Source organism: Haliotis rubra, unplaced genomic scaffold, assembly GCF_003918875.1.
Source record: "Haliotis rubra isolate DU_JTF1 unplaced genomic scaffold, ASM391887v1 Scf1153, whole genome shotgun sequence".
Lineage (NCBI taxonomy): Eukaryota > Metazoa > Mollusca > Gastropoda > Lepetellida > Haliotidae > Haliotis > Haliotis rubra.
The window spans coordinates 99,132-118,817 of NW_025765063.1; the positions used below are offsets into that span (position 1 = coordinate 99,132).

Genomic DNA, 19,686 nt, shown 5'->3' on the forward strand with positions numbered 1-19,686 from the left:
GTTTGGTTTCAAGAACATAGCTAGTCCAAGAGTTGGGTTTCAAGAACATCGAAAGTCATAGAGATGGGTTTCAAGAATATAGAAAGTCAGAGAGTTGGATTTCAAGAACATACCTAGTCCAAGAGTTGGGTTTCAAGAAAATAGCTAGTCAGAGAGTTGGGTTTCAAGAACATAGCTAGTCAGAGAGTTGGGTTTTAAGAACATAGCTAGTCAGAGAGTTGGGTTTCAAGAACATAGCTAGTCTCAGAATTTTGGTTTCAAGAACATAGCTAGTCAGAGAGTTGGGTTTCAAGAACATAGCTAGTCCAAGAGTTGGGTTTCATAGAACATAGCTAGTCCAAGAGTTGGGTTTCAAGAACATAGCTAGTCAGAGAGTTGGGTTTCAAGAACATAGCTAGTCAGAGAGTTGGGTTTCAAGAACATAGCTAGTCAGACAGTTGGGTTTCAAGAACATAGCTAGTCAGAGAGTTGGGTTTCAAGAACATAGCTAGTCAGAGAGTTGGGTTTCAAGAACATAGCTAGTCTCAGAATTTTGGTTTCAAGAACATAGCTAGTCAGAGAGTTGGGTTTCAAGAACATAGCTAGTCCAAGAGTTGGGTTTCATAAACATACCTAGTCCAAGAGTTGGGTTTCAAGAACATAGCTAGTCAGAGAGTTGGGTTTCAAGAACATAGCTAGTCCAAGAGTTGGGTTTCATAAACATAGCAAGTCAGAGAGTTGGGTTTCAAGAACATAGCTAGTCAGACAGTTGGGTTTCAGAGTTGGTTTCAAGAACATAGCTAGTCAGAGAGTTGGGTTTCAAGAACATAGCTAGTCAGAGAGTTGGGTTTCAAGAACATAGCTAGTCAGAGAGTTGGGTTTCAAGAACATAGATAGTCCAAGAGTTGGGTTTCATAAACATAGCAAGTCAGAGAGTTGGGTTTCAAGAACATAGCTAGTCAGACAGTTGGGTTTCAAGAACATAGCTAGTCAGAGAGTTGGGTTTCAAGAACATAGCTAGTCAGAGAGTTGGGTTTCAAGAACATAGCTAGTCAGAGAGTTGGGTTTCAAGAACATAGCTAGTCAGAGAGTTGGGTTTCAAGAACATAGCTAGTCCAAGAGTTGGGTTTCAAGAACATAGCTAGTCAAGAGTTGGGTTTCAAGAACATAGCAAGTCAGAGAGTTGGGTTTCAAGAACATAGCTAGTTGGAGAGTTGTAATTTTTATCTAATAGTTGAACATTTTAGCTTAGTTGAGAATTGACAAAGTGTGAGATGCCAGTATGTTACAACAGTTTGGTACTGTGTGGTCTGACAATCTACTGCTGTTTCAGAGTGTGTTTGGTGACAAGCTGGTGACCAAGTTTCTGTTCGACTCGGACTTTTGCGAGGACCCACAGCTACCATCACCGAACCAGCTCAAGTACAAGATCCTCATCAAGAACAAGAAGATCAGGGACCCTGAGAGTACTGCAGCCATCAAGAAGGTAACAACATCTACACAATTATCATGGAGCCTTTCATTCACCACGATCAACAAATAGCATGTTTCTTGTTTTTTTTTAGAATAATATACATGTTACTAAGCAGGTTTTCTCACAGCACTGTATATTGTTAATTATAATCGTCAATGTTTGGGTCCAGAGAAGTGAATTGTATCAATTATAACTGAGGCTTCTACCTCATTACCTTGTTGCCTGAATTTCAGGTTAATGAATGTCGGAAAGCTACAAACTCTGTGTGGACCCAGAATATCAAGTGAATTAAGCTTAAACTAAGAACTTGAGACTTACTATCAGCGTATCATTTGCCTCCCTTCATTTCCCAATAGATAAAGTTACAAGATATTGGTCATGACCGAAACCATTGTGATACGTAAAAGAGAGTTATTTTCCTTTTGCCCCCCAATCATTTGAAATGGTTTAGATGAGATATCGTCTTGCTGATTCATGACTGTAATGAATGTCTGTTTTAGCTTCCTGTGCAGTCTCGGACATCCAGCATGGCATCATCGGAAAGTACCTCCATCAATGACTTCGATGACGATGATGATGAAGATGAGGATGAAGACGATGTTACTGATGGTGGGTGGAGATCAATGAATTCAACTTAAATTTACACTCACTGAAACACACAGGGAATTGGGTTTATGTCACTTTAACAGTATTCCAGTTACATCATGGTGTGTCAGCTTAATGTTAAAGGGGCCGCCTCCGTGGTGTAGTGGTTAGAGCGTCCGCCCGGAGAGCGCTGACCGCGTCATACCAAAAGACGTTAAAATATGGTACTTGTTGGTCCCTGCCTGGCACTCGGCATTAATGGGTACAACAAGGACTGGTTGGCTTGGAGTCAGTATACTGTGTCTGAGTGGGGTATTCATGCTTCACTGCAGCATGGTATCTCAGTGAGCTAGCACTATAAAACCAGCTTCAGTCTGGGCTAGTACAAGCAGCCGCACATATACATACACACGCATGCACGTCGTCATATAAGCAAAATATTCTCAAGCACGACGTTAAACCCAATTTCACCTCACCTTAATGTTAGAGAAGAGCCCAAAGTGATGCAGATCTCCGACATTTACCACTTTGCTGAAACCATTTGAATAAATAATTGCATTTGAATAAGTTTACCATTAGGGCTGCAATGAATCCACTTGGAGGTGTATGTAATACATGTCAAGAATATTGGGTAATGAAACAAATATTTGACAACCAATACAATAACAAGTCAACATTTGATATGTTATTCAATAACTTCAATGAAAGAATAACAATATCATTTGACAGAGTTTGATTTATTAAGACGACAACCAGTGACCACATTAATGTCAAAACAAATATATAAGAATGTTGGCTAATATCCTGTCAAGCTAGGATATATTCATTTTTCTATATCTTGTTTAGATAAGCAACACCTGCATTCAATTAAAAGTAAATATGTTACAAAATTTATGAATTTTCAATTCTAGTGATCGTGAATAATTATTTGAATTCATGAAAGGATATGGTTCGATTCACCGAATATGTGAGCGAATCATAACAGTTATCATCACTCAGAAACAGTAGGTAAGAGATCAGGCTGAGGCTGGATATGTAATGAAGTAATTCAGGGTTTGCTATGGGTATGTAACACCCAGAGGCAATGTGTCGGCTGTTGGTAAAATTGTCTCCCTTGTTTCCCCAGCTGTGAAGGAACTGAGGCGATCTGTGGACAGCCAAGACAGCCCGACGCCAGACCAGGAGGACAAAAGCAAGATGCAGTCAAGACAGAGGATGGACTCTTTTGGTGAACTTGGTCCGAGGTAAGACAGTGCTGAACTGGTGTAGTCCCTGGTTACAACAGGTCACTCCATAGAAAGAGTGCTGAACTGGTGTAGTCCCTGGTTACAACAGGTTACTCCATAGCAACAGTGCTGAACTGGTGTAGTCCCTGGTTACAACAGGTCACTCCATAGCAACAGTACTGAACTGGTGTAGTCCCTGGTTACAACAGGTCACTCCATAGCAACAGTGCTGAACTAGTGAGGTCACTCCCAGATATATCATAAGAGATGACTAACGGGATTGGATGGTCAGACTTGCTGATTTGGTTCACACATGTCATCGTATCCCAGTTCATGTTCATGTTCATGATGTCAATCACTGGATTGTATGGTCCAGACTCGATGAGTTACAGACTATCATCATATAGCTGGAATATTGCTGAGTGCTGTGTTAAACATCAAACAAGCAAACAAACACTACCAAATAACTGTGTTGAACCAAGCTCATGCTGGGTTGAACAGGACTGTCATTATCTAAGTTTGTGTCCCATTGAACTGTCTATAAAGGGAGGAAGACAGAAAATGTTTCTCGGTCATCAGTACCAACTTTTATATTCTGCATATTTTATTGCCAATTAAAAGTTATTAGAATTCTTAAAATAGGGAAGCCTGTTGGATTGGTCTCAGGGCTGTATATCATTATGGCAATCCTCTCACACCACCCATAGTTATGGAACATGTTTCCATGCTATTTGAAACAAATAGAACTGTGTAATACAGTCGTTATATGTTCTAGCATCCCCCCTCCCACTAAATATCCCCCACTCACAACTGTAATAAGTGACAAGTCCCTTACATGAAGCAGACTCCATTAACCATCAAAAATATCCGAAAGGTTTTGAGCATTATGTATTAGATAGGCTCAGTATTTTTATTAAATTTGATTGAATTCCTGCCTCCTTCTCATTTTTGGAGGAAAATATTTCCAAGAAATAATAGTTATGTTGGATGCAGCCAAAGTATCTAGATCTTGCTCACAATCTCTGGTTTCCCAGGCAACACTCTGAATCTTTTGGGGAGAAGCAACGTCCCAAAAGCCACCCTGAACTAGACTGGCATTTTGATGAGGACATCCATGATTTGAAAACACCACCTAAAGTCAAGGCCAAGAAAGCTAGTCAGATAGCCAAAGAACTGTCTGATCTTGTTGTATACACTCAGGCAGTCAAGTTTAGAGGTATGGCAATGATGACAATATATTTACATTAATTAATAAATAATCTTTACAAATAATTATGTCATGTATAATCTTAATGATTTTTAACTTTATAAGTATCATTTGGTATATGTGATGAGAGTGATTAAGGAGTATTGATATATATATACATTAATAAACTAACAACTGTGAAGACGAATTTCCTTTTAAATACAATTTATAAAAAGTTATCGTCATATATTGATCTATATGAATGTTTGTGATATATAAGGCCTATCCTTGAGTCCAAACACATCACTGAAGCAGAAGAAGGGGGCTACACGGAAGAGCATACTGACAAGTGGCCTTGGTAACAGCCCAAGTACCCCAACCCTCATTAACTCAGGTACCATTTTCCTCACAACTTGTTGGACTGACAATGAATAACAAAAATATAGTAATGAATAATTAGATAATAGTCTACTTTGCAACTTGGAATTATGGATTGTCCCCACTAAATGAATGATTTTGAACAGTTACTATTGTTTCCAACATTAATTCTTGGGGTAAGATAAACGGAATTCTGTGTTGCAAGCAGGTAATTCTTTATAAACTGGGGCAAACAAAACAGAATAAGTCAAATTGGGCTTCTTGACCTGATTGACAAAACAACATCAATGATATAGCCAATAAGCACCAAGCATGAATACCATCTATCCTGAGAACTATCCATAACATACTGTTATATCTGTTTCAGGTGAGAAGGTGGACCTCATCATCCCAGCATCAATACCGCGCATCAAGAAATGTGATGGCACCCCAGCCTGTTACCTGGTATCTTCCCTCAACGAGAACAAGGCAAAACAACTGTGTCGGAGAAACCCCCTCGGTGTCATCAAATATCCTTACTCAGCATTTTATTTAAATAGTGGGGATGTTTGCTGATCAAGTTTATAACTACTCCTAATTTGTTTGCAAAATATTTAGGAGTATTCCCACTGATTTGTATTTTAGGTAATTTATACAACTGAAATATCAAAATATCACAGCAATAAAAGATTGTCTATAATTCAAATACTGTTCAAAGTGCCATTATACTGAATTCACTCTTGGAAATATCCGTGTAGTATATACATGCAGGGGTGGATACAGCCTTTTGAGAAGGGGGTTGGGGTGTGCACACTTGTGCACTCTTGAGAAAGTTGGGTGCACACTTCATTTTCATGAGTTTCAATGGTCATTTAATAAACTTCCAGGACAAAAGGGGTGGTGGTGTGTGTCTGTGTGTGTGGGGGGTGGGATGGGGATATGCGCACCCCCCTCTGGATCTGCCTATGTACATGTCAATACCAAGTAAACTGTAGTGTCAGTGTTCTTCCTTAACCCCATCACCCATACTGAGAGGCAGCTGATGCGGACGTACCCGGCGGGGATGAGAATCGATTCCTCCAACTTCAACCCTGTTATATTCTGGGCTTTCGGCATCCAGATGGTGGCTCTAAACTACCAAACTGAAGGTAAGCAGGGGAGACAACCAGTAACACTCAAAACTGAAAGCTTTTATCTGCTCTTTCACATGCAGACCAGAGGCTATTGCATCATGTTCACTGATCTGACTGAAGAACACAAACACGGGACTGCTAACATCATCAAACCTGAAACATCTGAACCCTGCATCACTTTGATCTTTCCTCTCACATTAAGCTGACACACCACGATATAAGTAGAATATGTAGTGGTTGAAGTGGCATTAAACCCAACTCACTCACTAACTCCAGTGCATGCTACTGGAATCAACCACAGTGTGATGGGAAAGACTGGGATGTTATTTGGGAAAGTTTGTTTCTCTAAGCAGGGGGTTGTCTACAGGTATATTTTATGAGTGCTTCTGTCACTTCAGATACGGCCATGGCTCTGAATACTGCCATGTTTGAGGCGAATGGACACAGTGGTTACATTCTCAAGCCGCCAGTCATGTGGGCCAAGAATCATATGATGTACAACCGCTTCAATCCATGGGACAAGGAATTTGACGGGCTGCACGCCACCATCCTTACTCTCCATGTAAGTCAGACTGACAACTCTTAACTGGGAGGCTTACACTGCGTTAAACAATCAAGTTAATGGGTAGTTCCAAATGTGAATAATTATATCATTGTGGATATTTCACATAACCTGGTATTATTGATTTTGAATTTAACTTTTATTTTCAATTGAATCAGTAAAAATATAAGCTGCATTTTTTTAGAAAGCTGTTACCTAATCCAGGGGCGGTTGGGTAGCCTAATGGTTAAAACACCCACTCGAAAGACCTGGGGTCAATTCCCCACATGGGTACAATGTGTGAAGCCCATTTCTGGTGTCCCCCGCCGTGATATTGCTGGCATACTTTTAAAAGCTATGTAAACCCATACTCGATCACTCACTAATACCCAATCCGTGTAAATTACCTTTAGATTTGGTGGTGACAGTTCAAAGAGATTTTTAAAATTGATACAAGTTGCTGGTTGATATTAACATGACTGAATCTACAAACTTGTTTGTATGAGTTATCAACTATAATATCTTCAAATTAAAGCGGTTAAAAAATGAAACCACATTGTTTCAAAAAGCTGATGTAAGACTGGCTTGAAAGTCCATGTAGTCTACATCAATATTGGATGATGAAAGTTTGATTGTAAGAACTGAAACAAGATGGTGGTTGACCTATGTGTATGTTTTCAGATTATCTCGGGGCAGTATGTGTGTCCGAACCACACAGCCAGCACGCAGGTGGAGGTGGAGATCATCGGCATCCCGGTCGACTGTGCCAAACAGAAGACAAAAGTCATTGCAAAAAATGCCCTAAATCCAATCTGGAATGATGTCTTCACCTTCCAGGTAGGATCTCCTCACATCTTGCTTCAGATATAAATTAGTGGGATGTCTATTTGGCATCAGAAAATGTCTTCCTAGGAACATACCCGTGAAGGTCCAGGTTAGAATATTGATCTTCAGTAACCCATGCTTGTCATAAGAGGCGACTAACGGGATCGGGTGGTCAGGCTTGCTGACTTGGTTGACACATGTCATCGGTTCCCAATTGCGCAGATTGATGCTCATGCTGTTGATCACTGGATTGTCTGGTCCAGAGTCATTTATTTACAGACTGCCGGCATATAGCTGAAATATTGCTGAGTATGGCGTAAAACTTAACTCACTCACTCCCTCACTTCCTAGGAACTTTTTAGAACTGAAACTTGGTGTGCTCCTTCCCACATATGATTAATTGTCCCGACCCACGAAGGTCCGGGTTAGAATTGACCTTCAGTAACCCATGCTTGTAAGAGGTGACTAACGGGATCGGTGGTCAGGCTCGCTGACTTGTTTGATACATGTCATTGTATCCCAATTGCATAGATTGGTGCTCATGATGTTGATCAGTGGATAGTCTGGTCCAGACTTGATTATTTAAAGACCGCTGCCATTTGGCTGGAATATTGCTGAGTGCGGTGTTAAACAACAACCAACCAACCAACTAGTCCAGTCTGATTAGTACCTGTTATATATATCCATGCTGACAACAAAATATCACAAGGGTCAGGCTGTATTTACATGAATGCTGTTGTTGTTGCAGGTGCTATTTGCTGACCTCGCCTTCATCCGATTTGTTGTGACCGACACAAACACCAGCCATCTTGTCTCCCAGAAGATTGTGCCTCTGAGGTATCTCAGACCAGGTGAGTTAAATCAACAGATAATTAACTGTTTTTTTATACCTAAGTTTTAAACCATATTATGGAAGGGGATACCAGAAATGGGTTCCATACATTGTACCCATGTTGGGAATTGAACTCAAGTAGTTAGCATGATGAGCTAACACTTCAGCCATGAGACCACCCCACACTGGCAGGAGCTAGATATGATAGATAATGAAGTTATCGCATCACCAAAATGTATCATGAAATATGTTTGAGCATCCCCACCACAAGATTTGTAGACTTGGTTTTCAAGATATGGCATCAGGTGATAGCTGTTCAAGTGAATAATAACATAATCTTTATACACAATTATTATTTCACTTACTTGACATGATATCTATTTTCCATGAAATCAAAGCACTGAATCACAAAGACATCTAAAGACTTTGACTGTCTTGATCAAGTTGTATAAACAAATTTCAACACATATTCTAGTGCTCAGTTACATTGTTTATTTGGAGTCATTATTTCAACATGTGCAGTGGAGGTTTCAATAAAGTTCCAATATATCCACATAAAAATGTGTCACCTTATCCATGCAGACAAGGGACACATATATATTTCGCACTGACCCGTGAAGGTCCGGGTTAGAATTGATCTTCAGTAACCCATGCTTGTCTTATGAGGCGACTAACGGGATCGTGTGGTCAGGCTCACTGACTGGGTTGACACATGTCATCGTATCCCAATTGCGTAGATCAATGTTCATGCTGTTGATCCCTGGATTGTCTGGTCCAGACTCGATTATTTACAGACCACTGCCATATAGCTGGAATATTGCTGAGTGCAGCGTAAAACTTAACTCACTCACTCACCCACTGATGTGGCTGAAATATTGTGAGCGAGGTTTTAAAGAACAAACTAAAAAAGCAAGCCTGGAGGGTTATGCAGTTGTATTCAAAATGAGAGGGGGTGGTGGGGTAGCCTAGTGGTTAAAGCGTTTGCTCATTGGGCAAAAGACTCGGTTCGATTCCCAACATGGGTACACTGTGTGAAGCCAATTTCTGGGTCCCCCACCATGATATTGCTGGAATATTGCTAAAATTGGCCTGAAACTAATCACTTATCCATGTATGCTTGGTATTGCAGGTTACCGCCACGTCCGACTCCGCAATCCGTCCAATCAGCCACTAGAGCTGGCCACACTGTTCATCTACTCAAAACATGAGGAGGAGCTCCTTGAGCCTTGCAACAGCCTTGACATCAGTCATGCGTCAGGCCCCGGGAAACGCATGTCACTCTTTGCCAAGGTCAAGGAACTTTCAGAAGTTGCACGAGCGGACCAGGTATGACATTATTGCCTGATTAAAATATTATAAATTTAGCTGAACTGCAGGATATTAAACATGGCAAGATTACAGAATACCGGATACCTATCCGCCATTTTTATTTTGATTGAGCATTTATTTTTGCGCACTTCCATTTTGTTTCCTTAGCAACGGCACGCCATGAACGCCTTCAAGGATGTGTTGAAGCAGCGTTCAATATTAAATATTAAATATTAAACAATATTAAAGCTAAAAAAAGGTAAGATAATGGGGGTAAAGGGGGTACCCCCCTTTATTTAAAAGCCTTACCTACCTTACCTTACCAATCAAAAAACACTTACCATCCGAGTGTTCCCATACTGTAGAGTTCCATTTCCCAGCATGCATTTGAATAAAATTTCAACACACGATTACTTTTTACTCTGTTTACGTCAGTGAACGCTGTTAAAATCCTCAGTTTAGGTTTCCTACACCGGAAGTAAGGTGAGGAATTCGATTTTAACCTTATTTTTTACCTTAAATTCGTATTTTTATTGGATCGCTCGCAGGCTCGCGCTCTCTGTTTCTTCTATATATAGGAGCCTCACGCGAACAATAGAATGTATATAATAAGGTATCCGGTATTCTCTAAGTGTACCTTAAACATGCATATGTATTCAAAATTTGTTGATGGACAAAAAAGAATCTCTTTATACTTCAAACTAAAGTCATTTATGTATTTTTACATTCTCTTGAAGGCTGCAAATCCTGTTGTTACCAAACTGAAGCGTCGAATGTTTTTCATCAGTGTGTTTGGAGTTACTGCCCCTGATGAATATGTCATTCTCAAGGTCACTCAGGACACTACAGTATATGATGCCATAACACAGGTGAGTTTCTCAGGGTGTTAGTTTTCAAACAATGCCTTGATGTTAACAGACATTGGTGTTAGTCACCTACAATTGCAATGGATTTCGGTCAATACTTCACATTCCACACTTTAGACAGATAGGATTGCGGTGTTGAGGAAATTTACATCTATATATGCAGTCAAACATTATGTGTCTTGAAGTTTAAGGGACCTAAACGAATACTTTGAGTTCTGAGTACAACTAACAAGACAATAGGCCTTTGCCATGGTGAATTCAGTGTATTGGAGATTCAGATGTTTGGAACTGGAAAGTAGCTTCACATCATTGACACATCAGAGCTTAAATAATGACAAATAAAGAATGAATAGGCAGCCACTTAAGGGTAAAGTTTAAAAATTGGAACCAAAGTGTCTGACATAAAATTCCTTTGCCCCCTAGCATATAGAAACTGATGGGCAATAAGTGTGCCATATGTGTTTGATATTGGCCGAGATATACAAACATTAGCCCTGCTTTGAAGACCTGACTCCTCACTTACACATCTGTGGAGTTTTTCTTGCCTTGTTGTTCAAGTCTCTTCCTCTCTGTTGTAGTCCCTCATTAAAGTGGGTCGCCTGGAGGAGCGGGTGGGAGACTTTGTGTTGGTGGAGGATGTGCAGAGCGGCTGGGAGAAGCGGGACCAGGAGAAGGCCAGCAGTCAGAGGATCCTGGACATGACTGAGAAGGTTCTGCAGGCACAGAACAAGTGGAAGGGAGCAGGACGCTTCATCCTCCGTAGACTCAGTGATGTAAGTTCTTTGTGTAATAAACGTCATGATGTGTCATCCTCCGTAGACTCAGTGATGTAAGTTGCATCAAGTAAGATACACTGGGACATGTCAACCTCATCAGAATCAGAGTCGGTGGACTCTCTGGGTCTTGTAAACACTCACAGTTACATCTGTCGGTAGAGACACTACATCTGACATTGGCTCATTGTTTCATCTTTCTGTTCTCCTTATCTGTTCCAGGATCCCAGCAGCAGAGCGTGGGTGACCACATTGCTGAAAGACCAGAAGGTGGGCTAATTTTTGTCAAACAATTCAATTTGATTCAAGTATGAAAATGTGAAGTTGGACTCTACTAAGGGACTGGTCATTTATTATAGGGAGAGCCGCAGGAAAAGCTGTTGCATATATTAGGGGATGCTGTGATAAAATGTTATATAATATTCTTTCTGTGTTTTTTTCCAAATATGACACAGTCCTCAGACTAATTACCCCGCCCCCATATTAAATAAGCAATCTGTCAGCCTGTCACGAGATATATGTACACCAACTGGAAACACACTGATGTATTCTGTCTACAGCGTAAACATGACCTGGAGTCGGACACGACTGACTGGGACTCTCTGGAGCACATGTTTGTGGTGTGTGTGTACAATGTGTCACCAGAACAACCATACACAGTCTTCAAGGCCCCAGTCACCAGCACAGCCCAGGACATCATTACACAGGTAGGTGGAGCTGTCTGTCATATCACTGAAGTGACTGAAGCTACCCCAGATATACCTGGTACTGGGTAGATTCTGGGTCACATAATGACTGACTGACTGAGTTTGGTTTTATGCTGCTTTTAGCAATATTCCAGCAACATTCACAGCGGGGGACACCAGAAATGGGCTTCACACATTGTACCAATGTGGGGATTCGAACCCGGGCCTTCGGCATGACGAGCCAATGCTGTAACCATTAGGCTACCCCACCGCCCCCACATAATGAAAGTAGTGATGGAGCGATTATTGAAGTAGTGATGAAAACTTCTCTGAAAATACACCCTTCAGTATATGTGGGTAAATTCTGGGTCTCATCGTTAAAGTAGTTGTCCAGAAGAATATGTCTCACTTTATTAAGGCAAACAAGGAAAATCATGTTTTTTCATTTTGAGTTCAAGATTTACTTTATTAGATTTTTTCAACAAGAGAAAAGACATCCTGTACATATTTGCCAAAATGTCACTGTGACAGAATGTTTTGTTCAATCAGGCCATGATGAAGTCCCGACGAGCAAACACAGATGATCCCCGCAACTTTGTTCTGGTTGAAGAACTTGAGCTTCCATGTGTCAATGACAGCCAATCAGGGACAAGCAGACGGAAAGGCAGTGAGCGTTGTGAAAGTCGTGTGTTAGCCGATGACGAGAATGTACATCAGGCCCAGACAGAGTGGAAGACAAACGGAAGGTTCATGTTGGTTTCGCGGGAAACGGCAGGGGGAGAGGAACTTGGGGTGAGATATAGCTGATATATCAGTATGGAATATAGGCTGCCTATCTCATACATTTAAGTGAGCATTTCGTGGAAATGATGAAACTTTGTCCACTTGTGTTAGAGGTAGAGATGGAATATTGTATGTGGAAAGATGAAGGATTTTACACCTTTTAGTGAGTTTATTTTTATGCAACTTTTAGCAATATACCAACAATATCACAGCAGGGCACACCAGAAATGGGCTTCGTACATTGTACCCATGTGGGGAATCGAACCTGGGTGTTTGGCGTGACGAGTGAACGCTTTAACCACTAGGCTCCACCATGACCTCGGATTCAGTGTGGTGAAGTGACACATTCATGTCTGTGTGATGTCAATATTTCACAGCAACTGACATTATTGAATTGGAATTACTTGCAATTGGTCTATTAAGTGGTCACCATGAATTCCAGCAAGATGGCTGATGCACCATTTGGCTGTATTAACTTTCTAACTTGTTTACTGATTGATGCAAAATAAAGCAATATTCACTCATTTGCATATTTATCAACTGATGTAACTTTGATAACAGGAGAAGAGGCGCAGTCTCCCACTGCCTGTCAAGGTTCTGCCAAAGTCCTCTTGTGGGTCCCTGGCCAAAAGGATCGGATCCAAGAAGATTGTAAAGCAACACTTGATAGGAGAGAGGATGGCTCAGCTCCCACAAACACCAGGTGAGTGTTCAGTAATACAAGCATCTTTGTACAGTTAATATCTTAACAGACTGCCTCCATGGTGTAGTGGTTAGAGCGTCCGCCCGGAGAGCGGAAGGTCGCGGGTTCGATCCCCGGTCGCGTCATACCAAAAGACGTTAAAATAAGGTACTTGTTGGTCTCAGTCTGGCGCTCGGCATTAATGTGTACAACAAGGACTGGTCGGCTCGGAGTCAGTATAATGTGTCTGAGCGGGGTATTCATGCTTCACTGCGGCATGGTATCTCAGTGAGCTAGCACTATAAAACCAGCTTAAGTCTGGGCTAGTACAAGCAGCCGCACATACACATACACACGCATGCACGTCGTCATATGAGCGAAATAGTCTCAAGTACGACGTAAAACCCAATTTCACCTCACCTAATATCTTAACATCGTGCCCGTCATCTCACATGCCACAGTTTGTTATGCAGAGTAGCCTCCCATAAGCATGCAAGGATCCAGTGATTATGGGTTTTAATCCCAGATTTATCCTGATCTTGAACCTTGGTTCATCAGAACCATACCTTGATTTTTTTAAAGAATAAGTCTGCAGGAGCCTCTGCTTATCACATGAGCCAAGTAAACAGGTGGGAAGGCGAGAATGTATGGATATCTTCAACTTCTTTATTTTGGGACTGCCTCCGTGGTGTAGTGGTTGGAGCGTCCGCCCGGAGAGAGGAAGGTCGCGGGTTCGATCCCCGACCGCATCATACCAAAAGACGTTAAAATATGGTACTTGTTGGTCCCTGCCTGGCGTTCGGCATTAATGGGTACAACAAGGACTGGTCGGCTCGGAGTCAGTATAATGTGTCTGAGTGGGGTATTCATGCTTCACTGCGGCATGGTATCTCAGTGGGCTAGCACTATAAAACCAGCTTCAGTCTGGGCTAGTACAAGCAGCCGCACCTACACATACACACGCATGCACGTCGTCATATGAGCGAAATATTCTCAAGCACGACGTTAAACCCAATTTCACCTCACCTCACCTCACCTCACCTCACCTCACCTCACCTGTTTATTTTGAGGAACACGACATTTCATATCACCTGGTTAAGGAGTAAACATTATGTTCCTCAAATTAGAAAAGTTGACATCCATAAATTCTTGCTTTCATGTGTTTCACTTCACATGTAAACAGGTGTGAAGGCAAGAATTTATAAATGAATGTCATCAACTTTTGTATTTTGAGGAATATTAAGTTTCATTTCACCTCATGAAAGGGTAAGAACATACTCCGAAACATCGTTTTCCTCAAAATATAAAAGTTGACATCCAGGTTTTGATTGTGAGGTTTGGTGGGTGATTGTGTGTCATCATGCAGAGATTGTTGCTCATAGTGTTGGCCATCGGATTGCCTGGCCAAGATAAGTGCTGATGTGATAAAGCTAGAAAATTGCTGATCAGGGTGTAATGCAGCATTCACAATCCCATCCTGTTCTTATCTTCTCATCCTTATATACTTTGACTTCTATCTTGCAGACCAGATACGGAAATCCATCAGTTTCCCATCTCAGGTGAACAACACTAACCTGGTTGCCACGGCAACAGCCTCATCACGGACACACACACATAATGACAAACCAGGCATGTTCAAGATAAAGAAGTTGTCTCGCCTCAACTTCAAACTGGGGAAATGAAGGCTTGAAATACCAGACACTATGTTTCAACATTCCATTTACCAAGGTAGACAACTCTGTCACCTTCTGATTCTGCGTTCAGATTCAGAAAAAAAATCATTTTGATCAAAAGATCAAGGTTGAGTGGTGAGGATGAAAAAAATGCTGACAATGTATTTTGAAGTCAAGGCCTTGGTACCTAACGACGGCATTCTGCTTGTTTACCTGAACTGAATGGCTTTGTCAGCCATGACTGAGCCAAGTGGGCTGTATTTCACAAGGATCGGACATTTCAGTGCTATTCTGTTGGGTTGTGCAATGTAAACATGGTATTGGATTTGTGATATTCCTGGCAATCGTCAACATTGGAGACCTGAATCGATTGCCCCATGTGTGAATAACAAGAACAACAACATGGCTTGGAGGCCATCATGGGTTGAATTGTAGCCTTTATTCCTACTTCCAGTCTTTCTGTAATAACAGATGATAAAATGGGCAATATCCCTTGAAATGACACATGACACTGCCATCTGATTGGATAATGGTGATGTATAAAAGGCATTGATTGGATGCAAGATTTGATTGGACCAGTACAGGATTTCTTATTGGTTAAAACCAACAGGGCAATACCCTCCGATTGGATGAGAGAATTATGCTGTGATGACCATTTTCTCAATCAAAACACCATATGGTCTATATTTATTATTGCACATTTGTGAGAGAAATTAGAAATATTATAGTGAATTTGCAATTTTCCATGCTGTGGCAATATCTCCATCTTTGTACTTTTCTTATTCATGAAGACATGACACTACAGTTGTTTCAGTTGATGGGAAGTATTTCCAGCACCATCAGTCTTCAGGAAAATGTTATTGTATTGAGTAAACATTCTTGAACATGATTCATTATTTATTTCATAACTTATTGTGATTAATATGTTTACTTTTGTATGTGGAGAAAATACAACATACTGATAGCCTGAAGTCACACAATTACACACTAAAGAGGTGAACAAAATAATGTGGATGGTTCATTTCTGTCAACTCAGCAAATATGTGTTCTTTAGTCAGCATCAAACTGCATTTTGACTTGTGAGACTTGACTGATAGTCTGTACGATACAGAGAGACAGGCTGTATGCTGAAAATAACTGAGGTTGTTGGGTGCATTAAACATCAATACAGCAGGTGCAAATATATAACATCCAGACAACAGGTGATGGGTGCATCTCACATCCAGACACCAGGTGTTGAGTGCATGTTGCACCCAGAAAGAATGTTGAGGGCAGATCACATTCAGACACCAGGTGCTGAGTACATGTCACACCCCAAAAAGAATGTTGAGGGCAGATCACATCCAGACACCAGGTGTTGAGTACATGTCACACCCCAGAAAGAATGTTGAGGGCAGGTCACATCCAGACACCAGGGTGTTGAGTACATGTCACCACCCCGGAAAGAATGTTGAGGGCAGATCACATCCAGACACCAGGGTGTTGAGTACATGTCACACCCCAGAAAGAATTCTAAGGCAGGTCACATCCAGACACCAGGTGCTGGGTGCATGTTGCACCCCAGAAAGACTGTCGAGGGCAGGCCACACTCAGACACCAGGTGTTGAGTACATGTCACAGCCCAGAAAGAATGTCCAGGACAGGTCACACTCAGACACCAGGTGTTGAGTACATGTTACACCCCAGAAAGAATTCTAGGGCAGGTCACAGTCAGACACCAGGTCTTCAGTGTCTTATGTCTCATCCAGACACCTGCATGTCACATTCAGTCCCCAGTAGTGTAACACCAGGTGTTCTATGTATATCACACCCAAGTACCATTTCCTCAGTAAATGTCACACCCGCACAATACATGCCTTACAGTGTGGAATATATTCCAATAACCATCCAAGTTTTCTTTAGAAGGGGAAAACAAATGTATTACATTGTTTGAGAGAATAGAATGTTAGCTGTCAACTGCCAAATGTCCAGTATCCTTCATCACAGAATTTACCACAGAATTTCTCTCCAGTGAAAAGATATAATTTTGTTTTCAAAATTTCAAAAAGATATACATGTATGTGTCCCAAGTATTTGGAACATAAAGATTAGTACAACTAATTAATTTGACATCCCAAACGTAAATTGTTGTTTTGGTCTAGAATGTTAGTAAATGAGTTTTTCGTGTCTTGTTAATGGGATGTACATTGTTTGAATACATGAATATTATATACTTGAAGTATTTGACTTGTCTTTCCACTCTGGACAACTGATGACGACTATGATGAGCAGTGTGATGGAAACAAGTGCTTTTGCTGTGACATTTTGTTTAACTACTGGAAACAAACATACCTAGGCACCTCCTGTCAAAGTCAGTTGGTTTTTGTTCCCTCATTTCAAATCATTTATCAGGTCACCTGGACCAATGTGTCCGTTTACCAGTATTGAAACATCAAAGTCTAGTCATGTATACAATGTTAATTGTACAAATGAATTGAGTGAGAGAATATTTAGCAGGAATGGACAGTATTCTAGATGTGTCATATTGCTGAGCTTTTATGTAGGACACCTGGTTTTGAGTGCATGTACCATCAAGACACCAGGTGTTGAGATGACACATACCAAGACACCATGTGTTTAGTGTGAGTCAACACTAGGACCAGGTGTTGAATATATGTACTAAGATACCAGGTTTTGAGTGCATGTACCATCAAGACACCAGGTGTTCAGTGAATATAACACCCAGACACTAGCCATTGGCACCATTCAGCTGGAATATTGCCTAAAAGTGACATATCACCCTGATATTCACTCATTTACTCATGCAAGCCCTGGGTTTGAGTTTCAAAGACTTTAATATGAGGTTCGCTGTTCAGGACCATGTAGATTTTGCAATCAATAACAACCTGTTCATGTTTTCAAGGACAATGTCATTTTGTTTGTAAAACTGTTTGTCACTTTAATGTTTTGTTTTAAACATTTTTTTGTACAAATGTACAACTCCACCAAGAAAAGAAAGCCTTATGGATCACAATGGAAAACCTTTGTATCCCCCTGGCTTTTGGAATTATCTGCCACATATGACCTTTCTCAAATGTTAATGTCTACCTAGACTGCAGACAAAATGTCAGTTTTATTACCCATCTTTTACAGCATTCTAATACCGATTTCTCTTTTGTTATCTCTAAAAAACTGCTAGTGCCCATTAGTGTCCCCCCTATACTTATGAAGAAAGAGATGCCTAACACCATCCCAATATGCTTTTTGCTGCTTGATAAGATGCCATAAATAATGAAATAATTAAAAGGGAATGTCTCCATCACATGACCCTTTTCAACATTTTTTATGCCAAATCATTTTTGTATAGCCATAAAGGGAGGCAATTCTTTTCATCCAATCTAAATGAAGTAGGTGTGGGCTCTTGAAGACAATGTTTTTGAAACAGTTCGCTTTCATTTTTTTAATCTAAAATTTGTTTTTGACCAAAAGAGAGTGCCACAGTACATGGAACACGTTTTAGTGTTGATGTCTTGGTGCCTAGAAACAACAGGCTGCATGTAATATGCTCAGTAATTAAATAGCCTGATTTGATTCATTTGCATTCTGAACTCAGCAGTTACATTTGTTTTTGAGATACAGAAATTAGATATTCTTGCCTGATGAAGACATCATGCATTCAACACTGAGAGTAGTTCCCCTTGGATTGTCCAGGAGTCTGAGTTTGAACATGGCAGTTGATTTCTTTGGTCAGGGTGTGTGTACAAAACAAGAAGTCCTCTCTGTGATAATTGTTAACTTTACTTTGTTTTCATATTTTCCATTCACATATTCCTGTTGGATCTAGAAATCTTTCATGCCAAAATACTTAATGCCTTTGTAAACATATGTTGAAGATCCTTCAATGGTTTTTAGACTGAGTAGACTCACATGTATATAGTGTAGAGTTCACTGAAGCCAGTGAATTATGCTATACAATTTATACTGAGACCCAATAAGATATTACGTAGTCTATCATTTAGTATTATTCTCATATATATTTAGATATATCAGGGAATTCATGATTTGATACATTTCGCAAATTAAAGTCACTCCATGAAATTATAATTTATTCTTTAAAACTCTCATAAAGACAGACCATTATTTGTTCTAGTTTATACAGTTAAAGGTGCTTATATTCCAAAATGTGAGAGTTGAAATATGGCCTAAAAAAAAATGTTGTGGTTCCGATTACCCGACCGACCCTTGAATTCTGGTGCCTACCCTATCTTTTTTAGGTGGTATGAATAAAATAAGCTTTTAGATACCATTGTTTTTTCCCGTCACCGACGGACATCGGTCACTCTGATAGAGAAATTGACATGATGACCGCAAGCTTGATGAATAAACAATTACACATTGATAAATGTGTTATTAGTTTGTACTTTACTTCTAAAAAAATGTTTACAAAAAAAAATCCTATCTACCTACCCTAAATTTCAAAGAGGTGTAATCGAAACCACAACATTTGTTTTATTTGGCCTATTCTTACAAATTTGATTTAATTTTCTTTTTTTGAAGTACAGAGATAACAAAATGCAAATAAACAATGTTCAAACTGTCAGCATAAATGATTTTCTTTCATAGCTATATTTTGGGTTTAAATTGAAGTTTTTCATTTTAGGTACAGCTCATTAATAACAAGACAGAATAATGGTCTTGCCTTGCCTTCTCCATTTGTCCCAGGCTGAGTGATAGCTGCAAGAGTTATCGGTCATTCTGTGCTGGTCACATATGTACTATTTCACTGTTATTGTTTTTC

The 19,686-nt window shown here is 40.3% G+C and overlaps 1 protein-coding gene across 1 annotated transcript in view; it reads left to right on the forward strand.

Moving 5' to 3' along the window:
- The window catches only part of LOC124255389 (1-phosphatidylinositol 4,5-bisphosphate phosphodiesterase epsilon-1-like), an 87,340-nt gene extending 68,049 nt beyond the window's left edge, over positions 1-19,291 (forward strand). The window contains 19 exon segments of the mRNA XM_046689298.1: positions 1,313-1,465; positions 1,954-2,062; positions 3,165-3,282; positions 4,299-4,480; positions 4,731-4,844; positions 5,196-5,337; positions 5,831-5,955; positions 6,339-6,502; positions 7,163-7,318; positions 8,055-8,157; positions 9,268-9,464; positions 10,184-10,315; positions 10,891-11,085; positions 11,308-11,355; positions 11,646-11,792; positions 12,321-12,563; positions 13,116-13,257; positions 14,761-16,111; positions 16,143-19,291. Of these exon segments, the coding sequence (XP_046545254.1) occupies positions 1,313-1,465; positions 1,954-2,062; positions 3,165-3,282; positions 4,299-4,480; positions 4,731-4,844; positions 5,196-5,337; positions 5,831-5,955; positions 6,339-6,502; positions 7,163-7,318; positions 8,055-8,157; positions 9,268-9,464; positions 10,184-10,315; positions 10,891-11,085; positions 11,308-11,355; positions 11,646-11,792; positions 12,321-12,563; positions 13,116-13,257; positions 14,761-14,918 (2,628 nt within the window). The 3' untranslated portion in view covers positions 14,919-16,111; positions 16,143-19,291.
- Positions 19,292-19,686: the final 395 nt, after the last annotated feature.